Genomic DNA, 18,594 nt, shown 5'->3' on the forward strand with positions numbered 1-18,594 from the left:
CCCTGTGGGCTCTAAGCTGCAGTGGTTTCTGAAAAGCTGTTTGCAGGCTGTAGTGACTGCAGAGTTGTAGCCCTCAGGTGCTGTATCTGCAGTGTGGTACATCAAACTTGTCTAAACACAGTGCATGCATGATGCAAAGACATTCAAACAGAGAGGATTCACTAACATCAGCTCTCCCGTATCCACTCTGTCCAGGTAGTGAATGTGACAGGCAATCAGGACATCTGCTACTACAACTTTCTGTGTGCTCATCCACTTGGGGTGCTGAGGTGAGTCCTGCAGTCACTGCATTATTGCCTTGTGCCTCATGCTGTGCCTAGGCAGGGTTTTTTCCTTACTGGGTTCACAGCAACCACACTGAAAAGAATACTGAGAGTTTAGGGCTCTGAGCAGAGCCCCCCCGAGCTTTCAGTTGAGCTCAGCAGTGGCTTTCTGTTGCAGTAAGATGTGCATCCAGGCTTATGTGGCACCAGGTTTGCCCCAGCAAAACTGCTTGCCATCAGTAGTGGGCTTATGTACTCTTTTGGATGCTTTCGCATGTATTCAAAGAGAAGCAGCTCTGAAAAGCAATTCAGAATAGTCCTTTCAGTGCAGCATTTTTCTACCGTAACATTGGAGTGCAAAGAGAACCCAGAGTTGGGAATCTCACAGAGAAAGTGTTAAATCAGTTGAAGCAGATGAAGAAGTACTCAGCCTGAAATTGTCCTCCACTGTGTAAAACTGGCAGGTGTTTGGCAGCTGCTGAAGTGGAGGATGGTGGTGGGGAACTAGATGAATTCAGTTTATTGTGGCCTGGGGTTCACCTTCCTGCTTCTGTGATGCTCTTGTCTTAAACCCTCTTTTTCCCTGCAGTGCCTTCAACAACATCCTTAGCAATGTGGGCCACATGCTGCTGGGCTTTCTCTTTCTCCTCATTGTGTTGCGCAGAGACATTCTCCACCGTCGGGCCATGGAGATGAAAGATGTCTATACCCTAGTGGGTACATGGTTGCATGGGACCAGTGGTGGGAGGGAGGGTGGCATGGGAACAACAAGGGTAATGCACAGTGGTTTTCAGTTTGCACTCCTTGCTGGAGGATGAAATCCTCTTTTTTTTTCCCCCTGACAAAAGATGGAGGTGGAACACATTCTCAAGTACTACTCCACCACTTTGCTGCTTGTGGTGTGTCTGTGTTGCTGTTGTTGCCCAGTCTAGTCTCACAAAGACAGAGAGATGAGCTAAGGAATGACTCCTGTAGCTCTTCTTCCATTGTTCACTGTGGAAGATCTGGCGCAGATGAGCTGGATGGGAGCACGCCTGGACCCTTGCTTTGTCCTGTGATGATGAAGCAGGCAGTGGAGAGGACCATCTGCTTTCTACAGAGGAGGAGGCTCCTTTGTACTAAAAGCTAAACATGTTTCTAACGGGGCTTGTGAAAAGTGCGGCCTGGTTAGTTAACATCCTTCTAAATGTGGTGTTGCAGTGGGATTTTTTTGGTCTCAAGACATCAGTTCCAAGATACTGAGGTCTTCAGACCAGAAGTTTCTGTGTAATTATTTTGGATTTGTTGCTAGTGGATTCAGCCAGCTCTGCAGTATGATCCAATTACATGTGGGCTGAAGGACAAGTGTGGGGGCTTAGGAGGGTTGAGGTAACAAAAGAGTGGAAGCTCTCTTGTGATCAGAAGAGTGAAGGTGCCTTCTGTCTGCCTCTGTTCTCTTCTAGGATTATGGGATCCCAAAGCATTTTGGGCTCTTCTATGCTATGGGCATTGCTCTGATGATGGAAGGGGTGCTCAGTGCCTGCTACCATGTCTGCCCCAATTACTCTAATTTCCAGTTTGGTAAGCCAAGTTGCCATCTTTTGTGCTTGAAGAAGGATTTGCCATCTCTGTCTTCTGCAGAGTTACAAGTATTTCTCACCTTTCTACTCTTGCAAAGCTTCCAGGCTTGATCAGAAGACAGTGAATCTTTGGATGAAAAAAGGAAGCTCCATTCAAAGACAGGAGAATGCTTTTTAAAAAAAAAAAACTGGAAGGGTGGGCATAGATTGGAATGGATTGCTTGGAGTTTGCAGTTTCCTGTGGAGACATACTGAAAGCCTGACAGGGCATGGCCCTTGACAGCCCTGTCACAGCTGACCTTGCTTGAGCAGAGGAACTGAATCAGATCATCTCAAGAGGTCCCATCCAGTCTCAATCATTCTGTAATTTCCTGCCCTTTTCTGTGCCCTGATGCCTTTTTATTGTCTTTGTTGCCCAGGAGCACAGATGTACTGCAGGGTAGCAAAGCGCAAGCTGCTGTACGATGTAGCATAGCTTCACTGTATGTGCTTTGAGCAGCTTTCTCAGCCTGCTGGCACCTGTCTTCACTATTTCTATTGTGCTCCTTCCACAGACACCTCCTTCATGTACATGATTGCAGGACTTTGCATGCTTAAGCTCTACCAGACCCGCCACCCAGACATCAATGCTAGTGCCTACTCTGCCTATGCCTCGTTTGCTGTGGTCATCTGCCTCGCTGTCCTTGGAGTGGTATGGCTTCCTCTTATCTGCCTTTTTCTCTGGGGAGGAAATGCGTGGAGAGACCAGGGAAAGCGTCAGAGCTCAATAAGCTGTTAAGCAGCTACTTGTACTCGCATTCCTAGTACTCTATTATTATTTTTTTTTTTTCTCCTTTCTAAGACAGCTATCCTCACAGCCTGGTTGCTTGTGCCTCTTTCTACAATTTGCTTCTCTCCAGTTGGAGGACTGTTACATTCAGCAGTAACCAGGCAAAATCTGTTGAATTCTTGCTTTGAACTACTGGCTAGGCCTCAGCAGACTGTTACCTCTCTGTCCTACAGTAGCACTGAATAGCAATTGATCTCTTGCAGGTAGGAGACTGTGGGATAAGGCATTAAGGAATAGCTGGTAAACTTGAGAATTTCCAAGAATTTCTTGTTACTCTGCTTGATGGGCACTTCCAATCCCTGAAGGTGTTCAAGGCCAGGTTGGATGGGCCTGTGGGCAGCCTGATGTAGTGGTGGCAGCTCTGCTATCAGCAGGGGATTGGAACTAGGTGGGCTTTAAGGTTCTTTCCACCCCAAGTCCTTCTGTGATCCTAGGTTTGCATGCCTAGGTTCAAACTGCTGGACTTCTATTATGGGATGGTGAATATTTTGTTGAGAGATGTTTTCAGGTTATAGAGTGGGGATTCTAAGCTGTATGTGCCTCTTTCTCCATTCATAAAGAGAAGGCTTCTCTGCTTACTTTTTCCCCCCATGCAAATTGAGAAGTTCAAGCACCTTCTGTGGCCCCAGAGGAGGGGAGTGCATAGTTGTAGCCTGTCAGCAGACTAGAGTTTTTGAACTCTTCAATGTATAATGGAAATACTAAAGTTTTAACACAGCATTACCTTGGGTTGGTAATTCGCTTCCAGTCCTTAAATAAACAAAAAGGTTATAATAGAAATACTTTGTACTTCTGGGTTTGCCACAGTGCACTTGCTGAAGCAGTGGTTGGCTCCCTGACTGCCTGTGTAAAATTTCTCTCTTGGCCAGGGGGCTGCTGCCTCGCTCTGCAGGGAGAGCTTGCCTGGCTTAGGGGTCCCGGTGTTTTTGCTTCTTGAGCCAGCTGCGGTCCTTCAAGGTCATCAGCCTTATCTGAAGGGACATGCAGAAGTAGTGGCTTATTCTCCAGAAGTGCTAAGCTCCTCTTGCTTTCCTCGTCTCTGTTTGGATTTGTAGACTTGATTTTTGACTTGGAAGTTAATAGGGGCTTCTCTTCAGTGTTCAGTAGGATTGTCTAATGCTCTGTGGTGATACAGGAAAGAAAAGGAGCAGCCTGCTGGTAACATGCCCAGGGTTTTTCCTTTTTTTCTTTCTCCAATACATCTCTGCTTTCAGGTGTTCGGGAAAAACGACATGTGGTTTTGGGTCATTTTCTCACTGATCCATGTTTTGGCCTCGCTGGCCCTCAGCACCCAGATCTACTACATGGGCCGCTTCAAGATGGGTAAGTGTCACAACCAAACTGTTTTGTGGGTGCTTCTTGATGGAATCTTTGCAAATCACCTCTGTGGCCTTGTGTAGAACTGTAAGGCCAGTCCTGTGGCCTGCACTTGTGTTTGGGGTTATCCTTTCCTCTCCCTCACCTGAAGCTTTTCCTGGTCTCTGAAGTTTTCCTGCTGTGGCAGGAAATGGGAATCAGCAGGACCAATTTGCTGTCTCTTGAGCTGTGCTCCAGAAGGGTGTGCTAGGTGGGGAGGGAAGAGAAGGTCTGGTGGGGAGCCTGGCTCATGCACTCTGCTTACAAACATGTTTCTCCTTCCTCTTCTGCTCCTGTCTGCCTCAGATGGCCCTGACTCAGGTAACTGGCAGCAGCTCCCATTCTTTGAAATGATTGAGCAGTGGTGGAGAAGCTGGGGGTGCATGGATGCATGTGGAAGGTGGGCTTGTGTGCCACCCTGGGGTTGGCTCTTGAGAATTGAAGTTTATTTGCCAGCAGCTCTGCTAGGGCCTGCTCCTTCCTAGGAAGGGGATGGTGTAGCACAGAAAAGCCCTGATCTCGACACAGGAGTCTTTTTGAGCTCCACATTTGTGACTAAAGAGAGACCTTTGCATGTACGCGTGTCTGTTTGTCTTCACTGCTATTGATGGCTCTCCAGAGGAGATTCTGCAGTGGTTTTTATTTATTTTCTGTAGCAGGGGTGTTGTGTGTTTTGCCTCTCTATACCACTCTCAACAGAGATGAGGGTCTCCTGTGTCTCCCTCCATGTTGTTCCATGGGAAGCATTTTCCCCTTCCTCCATGAACATCTCCCCTAAAGAGGAGTGGTGGCAAAGCCAACATATTTGCATTCAGACAGGGCCTATCTGACTTCTGAGCAGCACCAGGGTCAAGAATGTTTGGTTTTTAACCTGTTGTTCTGAGCGAACACTGTCCACCTGCTGTCCTGCTCAGCATGGACTACTTCCAGAGGGCTAGAAATGAATCTGTGAACACCCTGACCTTCATAGCCTGGGTCCTCAGCCAGTGTGTGCCTGCATCTTTACTTAGCAGGTGTTATGGAGTTCACTCTAGCTATACTGACTTCTGTTCTCTCCTTTGTCAGACTTGGGGATATTTCGGCGGGCAGCAATGGTGCTGTACACAGACTGTATCCAGCAGTGCAGTCGACCAATGTACATGGTAGGTGATTTCTCACTTTTCTGCACCTCCTTCAGCATTTGTTTGCTTTCTAGGTAGTGTGTAGAAGAGAGGGTTGTGGCTATTTTAAAAAAGCAGTGCTGCCTGCTTCTCTTCTCTCCCTCTACCTTTCACCAGTATGCAGTTATAGATCTCTGCTGGAGCTTTTTATTTGCACCAGAACTTCCTTGATCTATGGCCTGGTGAATAGAACATCAGAGCAAACGTGACACAAGTATGATAGAATTTGCCATTGCTCTTTCTTTCTAGGGACATCAGCTCAAAGGAATTGGTGTAGGGCTCAGTGCAGTGCATCCCTTCTAAGGAATGCAGTGACTGCTGCAGTTTCTACAGTGTCTTGGGGCAGACAGGAGGGGAAAAAAAAGAAACAATAGCTGTTACCTTGCATCCCAGTGATTGCTTTCTTCTCAGCATAGAGCATTAATTAATGCTTGAAGCAAAATCAGATCTTTATTTATGAATTCTACTTTATTGTTTTTATTCTTCAGTCAGACTGTATTTTGCAAGCAAAGTTGGTGCATGCAGGCATAAAATAAGCCTGACTGGCTTGAAATAGCTACTCCATGAAAGTAGCTGTGTAAGCACAAACACATAAGAAACACAGATGTATCTATTTTGCCCTCTCTAGTTGGAATTCTTACCTTGTTAATGGTAAAAACTGATTTTAAAGAGGAAAAAAAAAAAAGGGGGGGGGAAGAGCTCCATGGATATGTGCAGGAGGCTGTCCAAAGCACCCTGTGTCCTCTTTCAAACATGCCATTCTTCTGTGCAGTATGTTTTTATGTGTAAGGAAGTTAACTAGGAAAACAGTGGAAACTTAGCCAAATGACTTGCAGGCAAGTGAATCTTCAGAGAATGATTCTGGAGGGGTTGACTCTTCTATTTAGATGCTTAATCTTTTCTATGCAATGTTCTCTTCAAATCTGTGAGGGCCAGAGCAGCATCCATCTCACGAATACTCCTTCACATGGAGTAAATACAAGAGCCAGGTACATGTGCAGTTATGGGAACCAGACTCCAAACTCTCAGGCAATGATAGCCTGAATTTCTGAGGCAAAGTCCACTTGTTTCCTTCTGCTTTCATGTAATCATTGGTGTCTTTTCTTCAGGACAGGATGGTGCTGCTCATCGTTGGAAACCTAGTCAACTGGTCCTTGTAAGTAGTGGGGTGTGGTGTTTTGCCTACTTGTATACGTGGGCTTCAGTTTGATACAGGTGGCCTTGGGTGGGGAGGAAATGCAACGGTGTCATTGTGATTGTTCTGTGCTGGGGCTCTTCTGAGACAGTTTGGATTGCAGCGTGCTCCAGAGATACCTGAGGCACCTCTGAGTGTTTTGCTGGTGCTGCACCCAACTAGTGGCCTGTTGGACCAAGCTTGCCCAGGGTTGGCCTGATACAACTGTGCTATGTTCTGCTGTGCAAACCCATCCTCTATAGTGGGAGCTCCAGCCCAGCTCAGCTGCGGGAGGCTTGACAGAGACATTTGACACAGTTGCAGAGCCCAGCAGTAGCTGCATGGTTGGAGTGACAAGCTTTTGGATAAGACCTGAAATAACTGCCCTTAACTCCTGCTTTTCTCAAAAGCTGATTCTCAAGGATATGCCTTCTACTAAATACAGAGGTCTGGGGCCAAGCCCTACTGAGTGCAGTGTGTTTGGCCATAGGGTGGAAGCAACGCAGTGCTCCTGCCCGTATAATAGAATCATAGAATCACCAAGGTTGGGAAAGACCTCCAAAATCATACAGTCCAATCATCCACCAGCCACCTACCAACCCCCACCTCACCAAAACCTCTTCTCAGGGAATTTTAGAGAGTGATAAGGTCTCCCATGAGTCTCTTCTCCAGACAGAACCATCCCAGTTCCCTCAGCTGCTGTTCATAAGGCTTGTGCTCCAGACCCCTCACTGGCTTCATTGCCCTTCTCTCAGCACACTCCAGGGCCTCGATGTCTCACTTGTAGTGAGGGGCCCAAAGCTGAACGCAGTACTCAATGTGTGGCCTCACCTGGGCTGAGTACAGGGAGATGACCACTGCCTTTGCTCCTGCTGGCAACACTATTCCTGGTACCAGCCAGGATGTCATTGGCCTTCTTGGCCACCTGGGCACACTGCTGGCTCATGTTCAGCCAAGCATCAATCAATATCCCCAGGTCTGTTTGCGTTACACTGTTTTCCATCCACTCCATCTCAAGCCTATAGTGTTGCCTGGGGTTGTAGTGACCAGAGTACAGGACCTGACTCTTGGTCATGTTGACCTTCTTTTCACTGGTCTAGGACAAGCTATCCAGCCTGTCCAGATCCCTCTGTAGGGCCTTCCTACCCCCAGGCAGATTGATACTTCCTCCCAACTTGTACTTTCTCCCAAGTTGCCCGTCTCTTCTTCTGTAGGAGGTAGATTGTCTTTTTTTTTTCTGGGAGCCTCAGGAAAAAGCTCCTTGTTCATCCATGCCAGCCTTCTTCCCCACTGGCTCATCTTACAGGGAGACAGTCTGCTCCTGTGCTTTCAAGATTTCCTTTGTGAGGAGTGTCCAGGCTTGCTGAACCCTTCTACCCTTTTGGAATATGTGGCTGCTCTCAGTGGATGAGCAGATCTGAGGCTGTTTTGCTTTGCTTTGTTTCTTACCAAGGAGCTGAGGTGAACACTATTTCATTCAGGAAACTGGGAGGGCTGCAGCCGTTTTGCAATGTCCTGTGGTCTGAGCGGAGCAGCAGGTGTTTGTCAGTTTGGGGATGTATCCACTGTCCCCAGTGAAAGAAGCTGTCTAATGTCTCTTGTTCCCTTTCTACCCTCAGTGCTATCTTTGGGCTGGTGTATCGGCCCAGAGACTTTGCCTCCTACATACTGGGCATCTTCATCTGTAACCTGTTGCTGTACCTGGCTTTCTACATCATCATGAAGGTAAAAGAGGTGGCTGTCGCTGTCGTGCCTCTGCCCATCTCTAAAGAGGATGGTATGAGCTTCCTCTCAGCTGCAATCTGGGTTCCATGCAGAGGGGCATGGAGAGGTCCTTGTGGGACTTGGGGTGAGATGAAGCACTGGTTGTTTGGGAGGGGATGCTGTGCAGTGATCTTGGTGGCTGGACTGCATCTTCCTGGGGTGGGCAACACTTGGTGGAGGTGGACAGGCCAGGCTTATTTGCCACTGTGCATTGCTCTGGCCCTTGGGAAGCACTTGTTGTGAGGTTACATCCCTCCCTGCAGATCCGCAGCTCTGAGAAGCTCCTGCCTATTCCCTTGTTCTGCATTGTGGCCACAGCAGTGGTGTGGGCGGCTGCCCTCTACTTCTTTTTCCAGACCCTCAGCAGCTGGGAGGTAATGTTTCCCTTTTGCTATCCTTCTGTCCATGTCTGTCTCTTGTCTTCCCTTCCTGTTGTTCTTTTTCTGTAAAAACCCAAACAAACAAAAACCCAAACCACAATACTGTGGGGGAGAGCCTTGGTCTACCTTCCTTCTCAGGTCAGGAAGGGAGTGCAGGAAACTGTGCTGATGCCAAAATAACTGTATGCGTGGTATCATGAAGGTTGAAAAAGACCTTTAAGGTCATCAAGTCCAATGTCAACCCATCACCACCGTAGCCACTGTGGAGTGGTGATCTTGAGGCCCTCCTTATGGGAGATAGGGCGACCTGGTGATCTGAAGACAATGGAGCAGATCCTGACCAACAGTAGCTGGCAAAATTGTCCCTGGAGAGATGAGTAATGGGAAATAACATGGGCTGTGGGGACCCCATATGGCCTGGGAGGCTTTTAAATTTGGACTGGATGCGTTCTTTATCACCGTGACAATGAGGGGCTTGCTGCAGAAGTATCCAGTGGAGGTTTTGCAGCTTGTGCTATGCTGCACATCAGATGTGGTAACCAGAGGGGGCTCTCCTGAGCTCTGTGCCACGATCTCAGACCTGTCCCCCAGCTGTGCAGTATTGCACTGCATATTGCTATGTCCTCATCTCATGTCTGCTGTTTCTCTTGGCTCCTTCATAGAGGGTTAAGGCAGGAAATCCTCCAGAGGGCTCTGTGTATGTGGCCAGGGTTCTTCGTGTGCTGGTGTCAAGTACTGACTGCCTGCTCTCCCTTCTAGGAGACTCCGGCAGAGTCCCGAGAGAAGAACCGCTCATGCATCCTGCTGGGCTTCTTTGATGACCATGATGTCTGGCACTTCCTTTCTGCAGCTGCTTTGTTCTTTTCCTTTCTGGTGAGTCCTGCTCTGCTGTGGGGCCTCAGCCTCTCCTTCTCTTCCTTGTTTCCCTTTAACTGTGAGGTGACCAGCGAGAACCTGCAACCTTGAGCTTCTCCCCAGGTCCTGCTGACCCTGGATGATGATCTGGACACGGTGCGCAGGGACAAGATCCCAGTGTTCTGAGCCTCGGATGGACGGAGGCATGGGGGTGTGCCAAGCCACTTGGCTGAAGGCACCAGGCTACCGGCGTCCGTGGGAATGAGCCTGTTTCAGTGGCCTGCAGCCCTGTGGGAGTGGAGGAGCTGGACCCACAGTGAGCGTGACTGGGTGCCATGGGAACTGGGGCAGAACCAGGAGGGAAGATGACATTGGCTCCCCTGCCACCACACCCCTTGGGGCAAGCATGACCTAGCATTTGCAGCCCTCTGGCTTGTTAGGGCAGTGGGTGCTGGAGCTGGTGAAGAGGGAGAGGACAGGAAGCATATTTAAGACCTTTGCTTCCTTTCCTCTACGTTGACGTGCTCTGCTTTCTCTGCAGTGAATGAGTTTGAGAATGCATTGCAGCTCCTCCTGTGTCAGCAGCCATTGTCCAGACCCTGCAGACTGCTGCCCTTGGAGAGCCCCTTGGGCAGCATGGGGGGAGAATTTGGTTTCTGTCCCACCACGATCCCAGCATGCAGAGCAGCTGCCAAGTGAGTAAAAGGCTCCAGACAGAGGTGGTAGTGGGGAACTATGTTTCTTTGTTGGAGGAGCTCCTCCTGTAACTGCAGGAACATATCCAAGGGGCTGCAGTGTTTCAGGGACATAGGGACTAGTGCTTCACTGCCAGAGGCAGAGCTTCCTGCCTTGCTATTGCAGTTCCTCTCACTGGTACAAACTTAACAGCCCCCCCCCACTCCTCTCCAGCAGCTCCTGTGCAGCTGCTTGTCAGTGCAGAGTTCTCTACAGCACCAGAAGCAGCGAGACCATGAGAGAGATGGAGTGATGAGGCCTCAGTCTCATGTGCTGGGCACCTCATTGGCTCCTGCAGTGTGTCCCAATCTGGGAGCCTCTTTGAAGGGTTGGAGAGTGGGGAAGCTGTCCAGCAGCTCCTGACTTTCTCCTCCCACTCCTTTGGATGGGGAGTGTGGAGGAGGTCTTGGAGTCATTGGGGTTGAGCTCTTCAGAGGTGTGGATGAAACTTCTTCCCCCACCTCTTCAAATTTTCTGCATCTGAGGTTTTTAAATGTCTTTGCATTCTTTCTGAATTCTCAGTTATTTAAAAAACAAGAGTAAGGTATGAATTATTGCAGGTGTTGCATTTACAGTGTGACCTGCTTTGCTAATTTTGAATTAAAAAGTATTCTTTGAGGCCTTTGTTGTCCTTGTTTTTTATTATCTGACCATTTTCCCCTCAATGTATGTGCATGTATCCAGTGTTGTAGAGAGGCTCTGTTCCAGTTGTGCTTACCAACTTTTTACATTGATAACTTTCTACTCTGAGAAGTCTGAAGTCTGCATTTGCCAGGAAGGTTTTGCAGTATCTATTTCTTACTTTAATTTTTATTTTTTTATTTATTTATTTTTTGAGATGAAGTTTTTCCAAGATGATCAAAAAGGGAATGTTCCTGGTTCCCAGTTCTGCAGGTCAGCCTGAATTCTTCCTGCTATGGCTCTGAGCAGCGGTGTGGAGAGTTCTTGGGAAAGGGGCTGCATGATCGTATTTGCCAGTCACTGCAATGCTTAAGCTTCACTAGGAGCAACCCATCACTCTTGCAGACTGTTTCCAGAGCGCAGGTACCAGCGATCTGCTTGTTCTGTTGGCTCCAGTCAGCCCTGTGAGGGCAGTCTGGCCAGAACAGAAGCTCCTGTTTGGCAGAGGGCTGGAGCAGGAATGGCATGAGAGGCTGTTAGCCAGGCTTCTGTCCCACCTCACAGAGCTGCATGAGACATGGCTGCGTTTTGGGCAGGGCGTACAGAAGGCAGCAGTGGTTCTGATGTGCTGGGTTGGGTTATGTGCTTTGGGCTTGACTTGCAGGTTTGTTGTGCAGGTAGAGCTGTGAGCTGTCAGTATGCTAGGAGCAGGGCAGGTCTCTCACACCTGTTGCTAAGCATGCACCAGTCTTTCTTGGAGGTGCCACCATGGGCTGCAGGGAAGAAGAGGATGCTTAGAGGAGGATCAGGCTGAGGAGAGCCCATTTTTTTTATTCTGCCCCCCCTGCAACCCTGCCATCTGTTCTTGGTCTCTCTAAAGTGTCAGGATCCAATACCAGTGACTACAGGCTTGCCTGCAGCTTCTTTATTGTTCCCAAAGGAAGAGACTGCAGGAAAGCCTGAGGTGCAAAACCTTCAACTCCTTGCTGCTGAGTGTGGTGAGGCTAAGCTGCTTTGATCAGTGGGGCTGCAGAATTCTGCCTTGCTTGGCAGCTTGCTGTGCATATGGAACCTCGTGGGCTTTAGTACCCATGTGAATCTTCTGCTACATGCATTGTGTGCTCTTCTGTCTCCCCCCACCTGCAAATGTGAGGGCTGTTGCAGGAGTCTGAGCTCCGTACTTACAATTATGTGAACAGTGAAACCACACACTGTGGTAATGTCTGTGCCATGCAGGAGTTCAAGACGTGGAGCTTGCCTGTGAGGTCACACAGGGATGCTCAGGTAGTCCTGCTGCCAGGACCATCTGCTGTCTCTTTTCTCTGTGTTCCTGTTCCCAAAAGCAGGAGCAGAAGGCTGAGACAGGGCTGCATGGAGGCACCTGGGGGCTGTATGAGGAGCTGCAGCTGTGGATCTGCTGGGAGGGTGACAGTGTGTCACTTGGTGGTGAAGTGAGCTAGAGAGCAAGTGGGACGGTCCTCCAGGGGCAGGACTGGAGAGGCAGCAGCAGGAGAGGAGAAAGCTTCTGATGGAGCCCTTACCAGGGGCCCTGCACTGTTTCTGCTAGGTGCAGTCACTTACAGGAACTGGCAGATGCTGCCTTCCGCAGGCTGTGAGATGCAGAAGTGGCAAAGGAGGCAGCATCCCTTTACAAACCTGTTGCTCTCAGCAAGCTGCCAGGATCCTGGAGTTTGTAGGCTTGAATCCAAAGCCGTGTTTGCTCACTGTGCTGCGTTCAGTCCCTCTCAGCCTGGTGCAAAATGGGCTTTTGCCTTGCAGGGCCGCCCTTAACCTGTGCGTGGCTGTGGAGAAAGAGTAGCAGCTCCTCTTCTTTGTGCAGAAGTCAAAGATGTATCAGAAAGTACCAGCAGTATCATTTATTTGCCTGACTGAAGAAGACCCTGTCTTCTCAGGCTTTGTCTGGATTTGTTACAGCTATACAATGTTTTAATGAAAAATATTCCATCTCCACATCTGCTGTACTCGTGGAGCTTGTTCCAAACCTGTATTTGTTTCTCATCTCAAAGCTGGAGATCTTCTCTGTGTGTGAATGTGAGAAGGAACAGTAATGTTGAGCAGCAGCAGGCAGGGGCAGTGTAGGAGGTAGGAGAACAGCAGATGGGCTCACTGTGCTGAACAGAACTGCACAGTGTGCATGGCACTGCACTAGTGGAGTGGGAGACTGGCACAGAGCAAGCAGAAAAACACGTGAGAGAATTAAATGTAAGGAGAAATGGATGGAGGCAGAGCTGGAATCATCTTCTTGCTGCTTTCGAGCCTCCTGCTGATGCAGCAGTGTTGAAGATTCCCTCTCGGCTTTGACCTGTCTGGTTTCTGTTGGCACTGCAGGGCTCAGCCCAGCCGTGTGCTGGCAGAGGTGCCCCTGGCTTGGCTGTGCTGGGCTGGTGGCACGGTCCCTGCTTCCCCAGCATGTGCTCATCCCTCCTACATTCAGTACAGCCTGCTTCTGAAAAGGGGAACAAACAGTTCAGTTTCCTGCTGCATCCTTTCCCATTTATTTTTTCCCTCTGTGAGCTCACGTGACTTCCTAGGGGCTGAGGAGTGTAATGGAAGTAGGAACTGCTCTCTGTGTGGTGTGAAACCCTGCATGCACAGATACAGATTTCAGCAATTGGTCACTAAATACTTGCAGGTATTTCCCAGGTCATGAGAGCTGTACTTGCTGTTTTTTATAAGCAGGAGTGCTAACACTGGGCCTAATCTAACTGGTGTTTTTTACCTCCTTCCCTAGTGCTGCATCTGCCTAACCCTCAACCTGAGTGAGAAAAGCTATGCAGTGCCATCACTGAGTCAGGTGACTGGGTAATGGTGTGGGGAAGCAGCCTGAATCAGCTTCATTTGTGTTTATATTACAAATATAACTTCAGTTAGGAATGGATATGAATGTTTCTGCTGACACATGTTGCATTGCTCAGGCATCCCCTGCCCACTGGCACCACGTGGCAGCCCTGAGCCCATGGCCTCAGCACCGTGGTGCTGTGCTGGAACTGGGATCTGCAGGAGCGGTGCGGGCTGCAGAGTGGTGTCATTCCTCAGCCTGTGGAAAGCTGCAGTTTCTCCTCTTGAAAGCAGCAGGAGGTTCCATCCCTGGAGGGGTTTGAGGCCAGGTTGGATGGGCAGCCTGATGTAGTATTAAATGTGGAAGTGGGCGGCCCTGCCTGCGACAAGGGGCTTGGAGCTCGATGATCTTTGAGGTCCCTTCCAACCCAAAACCTTCTATGATTCTTTAGCTTTATATATTGAGAGCCCCACACCTCCCTTTTCTTTCACACAGGGAAAGAAGCTGTACTGAACAGAACACAGACTTTGAAGAACATTTTCCTTTTTTTAATAAAATACTATTGTGTTCATATCTATACAAATAATTATTACAACTATTAAACAAAGTATTACATATAACAATAGAAATCTCAGAGCTCTGAACAAGATCATGGGTTGAGATATTTACACCTGAATACGACACATTTGTAAAAAGATGTCAAAATAAACAGAACAAGATCTTATTTACAGTTGCAAGACGATGTTCCTCCTCGTTCATTATATTCTTCTACTGCAGATTTCCTTTCTTCACTACAAAATAAGAAGGGCTTTACGCTGGGGCTGTATCCAAGTAATTTACAGCTGGATAAAACAGGAGCACAGCAGCTGATTCTGGGCTGAATATAAATAATTTACATTGTGGAGGGCAACAGCATCTCTGAATAATCTCCCGTGGCAAAATCCATCTTTGCTTTCCTTCTCACAGTGAGCAGGCAGGAACGTGGGGACTACTGCCATCTCATTTTGCATTTGTGATTGCTGAAACAGCAAATCATATCGCAGACTTGAAACCTGCTTGTAAAAATGCAGTTTGATGAGAAAGCAGGAAATGCTTTTTGTAATACAAAAATTTGCTGCTAAGGTAAGGGTCAGCAACTTTAAAGAAGAATATGCTGTTTTTTGGAAATTATCTTGCAAATTAAGAATGGCTTTTATGTAACCAAGTGAGGACCGTCAGCAGAGAGAAAATGGTTCTTTACCATCACGACCAAACATTTCTGGAAGTCTTTCACCATTCACAGAATAATTGGCTAGCAGTACAACATGTGGAGGTAAAGTGTGGGTGCTTTAACTGAGCTGTACTGTAAGGACAGCAGAGGCGGTGCTCTTAAGGGTTGACAGTGCCATCCTCCACCTATGTGTGCTCAGCCGTGGAGCACTGCTGGACTGGGCAGAAAGGAAAAGGAGCAGAAGTGAATGCTGACTGGCTGATGGAAGTGGATGGAGCTGCTTACACCGCTCTGTTCAAAAGCAAACACACAGGAAAACCCAACAACGCAAATTTGATCGTTTCAGTATGAATAAATTCAGTTCTACTCTTTCTTTCCAAGTCAAGGGAAATTTATTATTTCCCTTTTTTTGGGAATTATGGGATTATTATTGAAGTGACAAGCATTATAATTGTGTGGGAAATAAGGCATGATCACATCTCTCCATGCATCTGACTATGGCCATCCAGAAGCAGAGGGCAGCACAGGTTTGTGAGCAGGGCTGTGTGAGTACCTACTTCTCTGAGGAAAAGTAAGGAAATGATGCTTGTTACTAGAAACACCTTTGCATTTTGCCCTGCACTTTGCCCTGCCAAATGCTGTGTTTTCTGCACCAAAAACCAGTCACTAACCACAGTGGCAGTGCAGCTTTAAAGTGCGTAGGAAACCTGTGCAAAATGTCAGAGGCCCTGCGCTAGCACTGCATCTTTAATTCGGAGGCGCTCCCCTGATGGCAGCCGGGCTGTCAAACACATCCCAGTGTGGCTTAAACCATTCCTGGGAGCTGCACTTTGATGAGCCCCTTGCTCTCAGTGAAACCAGTGAGAATGCTCATACACGACCAGTTTGTTGCCTGCTGTCAACTCAGTCTGATTCTGCTCATATTCTCCTAGTTTTCTTAAGGGATTAATCGATTAATTTACATTGAAGTACGTGCAATTCATCCCTAGGCCATTTGCAATTGTTTGCTGAACACGTTTAAGACAAGCTGGAGGCCACAGCTCCCCAGTGCTCATTGACTGCAGCAGTCCCACCCCAGAGGTAGTTCTGAACCACTCCCTTTTGCTACTTCTTTTGCTAAATGAAGCAGTGTGGAGCACGTGTCTCTTCAAACACAAAGCAAACCTTCCAGAAGTTTCCAGAAGTTCCAGGAAGAGACAGTTCCACTCTCAGGATAACAAATGGCAATTAAATCTTTTCCAAATACATCTTTAAAAGATTGACGAGGAATTCTTGTTGGAATTGTAGAATTTTGCCAAAGAAAATGTGGTTTTACTTGTAGAATGAAGAGGCAGGGGTAATTAGCTTGCAGTGAAGAAGAAAACAAAAGCAATTCCATAATTAAAAAACAACAGAAAGTACCTAACATCTCACTTCTTCTCTTTTAATGCAAAATACCCATTCCATCAGCTGTTCAAGAGCACCAACATGTGAGAAACAATCTGGTAAAAGCATAATCACCCCAAACCGGGGCACCTGGCCAGGCTCAGCAAGGACAATCTTGAACTGTGAACGATGCCACGAGATAGACTACATACTAGAGCCAATTTTTCTTTTAATTAATTGATTTAAATGCCAGTCAGCTGTGAGAATAATAGAATTGGGGAATAAATAGAATTTGACAAATGCCTTCATGTGAATCTCTTGCAGCTAGGTCTTCCTACATTTCCTTTCATCCTAAACAAATGCCATCGAGAACACTTAGCATCATTTATGGCATATAAAAAGACTCACTTTGGCCTGTGGTTGAACTTCAACAGCAACTGTCCTATTCAGTTGGGGTGATGGAGTGGTGTCCATCCTGGTCTTGGTAGTTTCCATCAAAAGTCCAGAGAGGCACAGTGATTACATAGGAACTAGCACACCCCATAAAAACAATGTAAGGTACATTCCTCTGGAGGAGAATGGTCACGTGGTAATGAACTTCAAGCCATGCACCTCAAAACTGTGCAGCTCCTGCAAAATCACACAGTCTTTGCGTCACTAACATGACTGAATGGTAACTGCCTGCAGTAAAGGTATCCTATGAGTACAATTGCTTTTTGGTCACCTTTGTAAACAGAAAAGGGGAATATGAAACTTAATGCCTGTTCAAAAATCGATTTACAACATAAAAAATAAATACAAAAAAGCCAACACTTCCAACATGTTCTGTTGTGAATGCTCAAGATCACATTTACCTTAATACAACACCGGTGAAATTTATAGTGAAACCAAACAGAAGGAATAAATATACCCATGCAACCTTACAGGCTCTCTGCAGCTTTGACAAACAGCCCAAAGTGCTGGAGCCTTCCCAGCAAAGGAAACCAATGCAAGTAACAAATGAGTGAGGAGTAAGAATGGCACTTCTACATTCCTCTGTACAGAAGACCACATAATACAACATGCAACTGCTGATTCAGTCCTCCTGACATAATCATCCGTAACCCCTGGAGCCACTCAGCATTATGGATATCCTTGCGCTCCTTTATGGCACCCTATTTGGGATCTACAGCATCAAGGAGACCAGCATGGCCTAAGAGTCCAACCAGACAAAAGTCAGAGTCACATTTTGCTCAGTCAGAGTCAAGGACCGGTGGTTGTTGCTAATGCAACTGCAATCACTGCTGTTTGGAAGAAAAGCAGGCTTGCTTTGAAGTGAAATAAATATTCCATCAAATATTTGCACTAAACACACAAAAAAAAATGAAGCACCACCACTCACATTTAGTGTCCTAAAGATAAGCCCCATCTGAATTAGGTGGTGATACCCCATTTGAAACAGAACCATTTTAGTTGGCTTTGTGGGAAAACACCAGACCCCAGGTTACAAGAATGAGACATTATCAGCTAACTACAGACAGCCCAATTCTGTTTTATGCTAAAGGTTCTTTTCTTTCCTGAAAAAAAAAAAAAGGACTTGGCAAAAATGGGGCCTCGGCAGTCCAGCTATGAATAAACTTTCAGCTACCTCTTTGGGGCTCCTATTCTTCAATATGAGTATTATGAGTATTGAATATGAGCCAGCAGTATGACCAGGTGGCCAAGAAGGCCAATGGCATCCTGGCTTGTATCAGAAATGGAGTGGTGAGCAGGACTAGGGAAGTCATCCTGCCCTGTACTCGGCACTGGTGAGGCCTCACCTCGAGTACTGCGTTCAGTTTGGGGCACCTCAGTACAGAAAGGACATGGAGATGCTGGAGCAGGTCCAAAGAACAGCAACAAGGCTTGTGAAGGGCTTGGAGAATATGTTCTACAAGGAGAGACTGAAGGAACTGGGGCTGTTTAGTCTGGGATAAAGGAGGCTGAGGGGAGACATTATTGCTCTCTTCCAATATCTGAGAGTGGGGTTGGTCTCTTCTCACTGGTGGCAGTGACAGGACGAGGGGAAATGGCCTCAAGTTGCACCAGGGAAGATTTAGTTTGGATATCAGAAAAAACTCCTTTACAGAAAGGGTTGTTAAACACTGGAATAGGCTCCCCCAGGAGGTGGTTGAGTCACCATCTATGGATGTGTTTAAAAACCACTTGGACGTGGTGCTCAGAGACATCATTTAGCCGTGGATTGTTAGAGTTAGGGTAGTATGGTTAGGTTGTGGTTGGACTTGGTGATCTTTAAGGTCTTTTCCAACCTGAGCAATTCGATGATTCTATGATTCAAGATGAAGTGTCTTCCTTTCTGCCCTTCAGGAAAACAAAACAATTACCCAAAAAACAAGCAAAGAAACAAACAAAAACAAAACAGGGAACCTGCCCCTGCCACATCTCACACAACAGGGACACTGGGAATGAAGCTATCAGAGGTCCCAGGAGTGCTAGTGTGACGTAGAGATACCAAAGCTTTTGGAGCTTACACTCCCCTGCACG

At 47.4% G+C, this 18,594-nt stretch overlaps 1 protein-coding gene across 1 annotated transcript in view; it reads left to right on the forward strand.

Annotated features, from left to right (window-relative positions):
- Nucleotides 1-9,526, forward strand: part of SIDT1 (SID1 transmembrane family member 1) — a gene marked incomplete at both ends in the record, with an annotated part of 40,075 nt that extends 30,549 nt beyond the window's left edge. Inside the window, 11 exons of the mRNA XM_079541587.1 lie at nucleotides 196-269; nucleotides 853-976; nucleotides 1,706-1,823; nucleotides 2,377-2,513; nucleotides 3,866-3,974; nucleotides 5,073-5,149; nucleotides 6,277-6,323; nucleotides 7,961-8,066; nucleotides 8,369-8,479; nucleotides 9,245-9,358; nucleotides 9,464-9,526. Coding sequence (XP_079397713.1) covers nucleotides 196-269; nucleotides 853-976; nucleotides 1,706-1,823; nucleotides 2,377-2,513; nucleotides 3,866-3,974; nucleotides 5,073-5,149; nucleotides 6,277-6,323; nucleotides 7,961-8,066; nucleotides 8,369-8,479; nucleotides 9,245-9,358; nucleotides 9,464-9,526 — 1,080 coding nt within the window. The remainder of the gene's footprint in view (nucleotides 1-195; nucleotides 270-852; nucleotides 977-1,705; nucleotides 1,824-2,376; nucleotides 2,514-3,865; nucleotides 3,975-5,072; nucleotides 5,150-6,276; nucleotides 6,324-7,960; nucleotides 8,067-8,368; nucleotides 8,480-9,244; nucleotides 9,359-9,463) is intronic.
- Between the last annotated feature and the right edge of the window lie 9,068 nt (nucleotides 9,527-18,594).

Source organism: Tetrao urogallus (assembly GCF_951394365.1).
Source record: "Tetrao urogallus genome assembly, chromosome: 1".
Lineage (NCBI taxonomy): Eukaryota > Metazoa > Chordata > Aves > Galliformes > Phasianidae > Tetrao > Tetrao urogallus.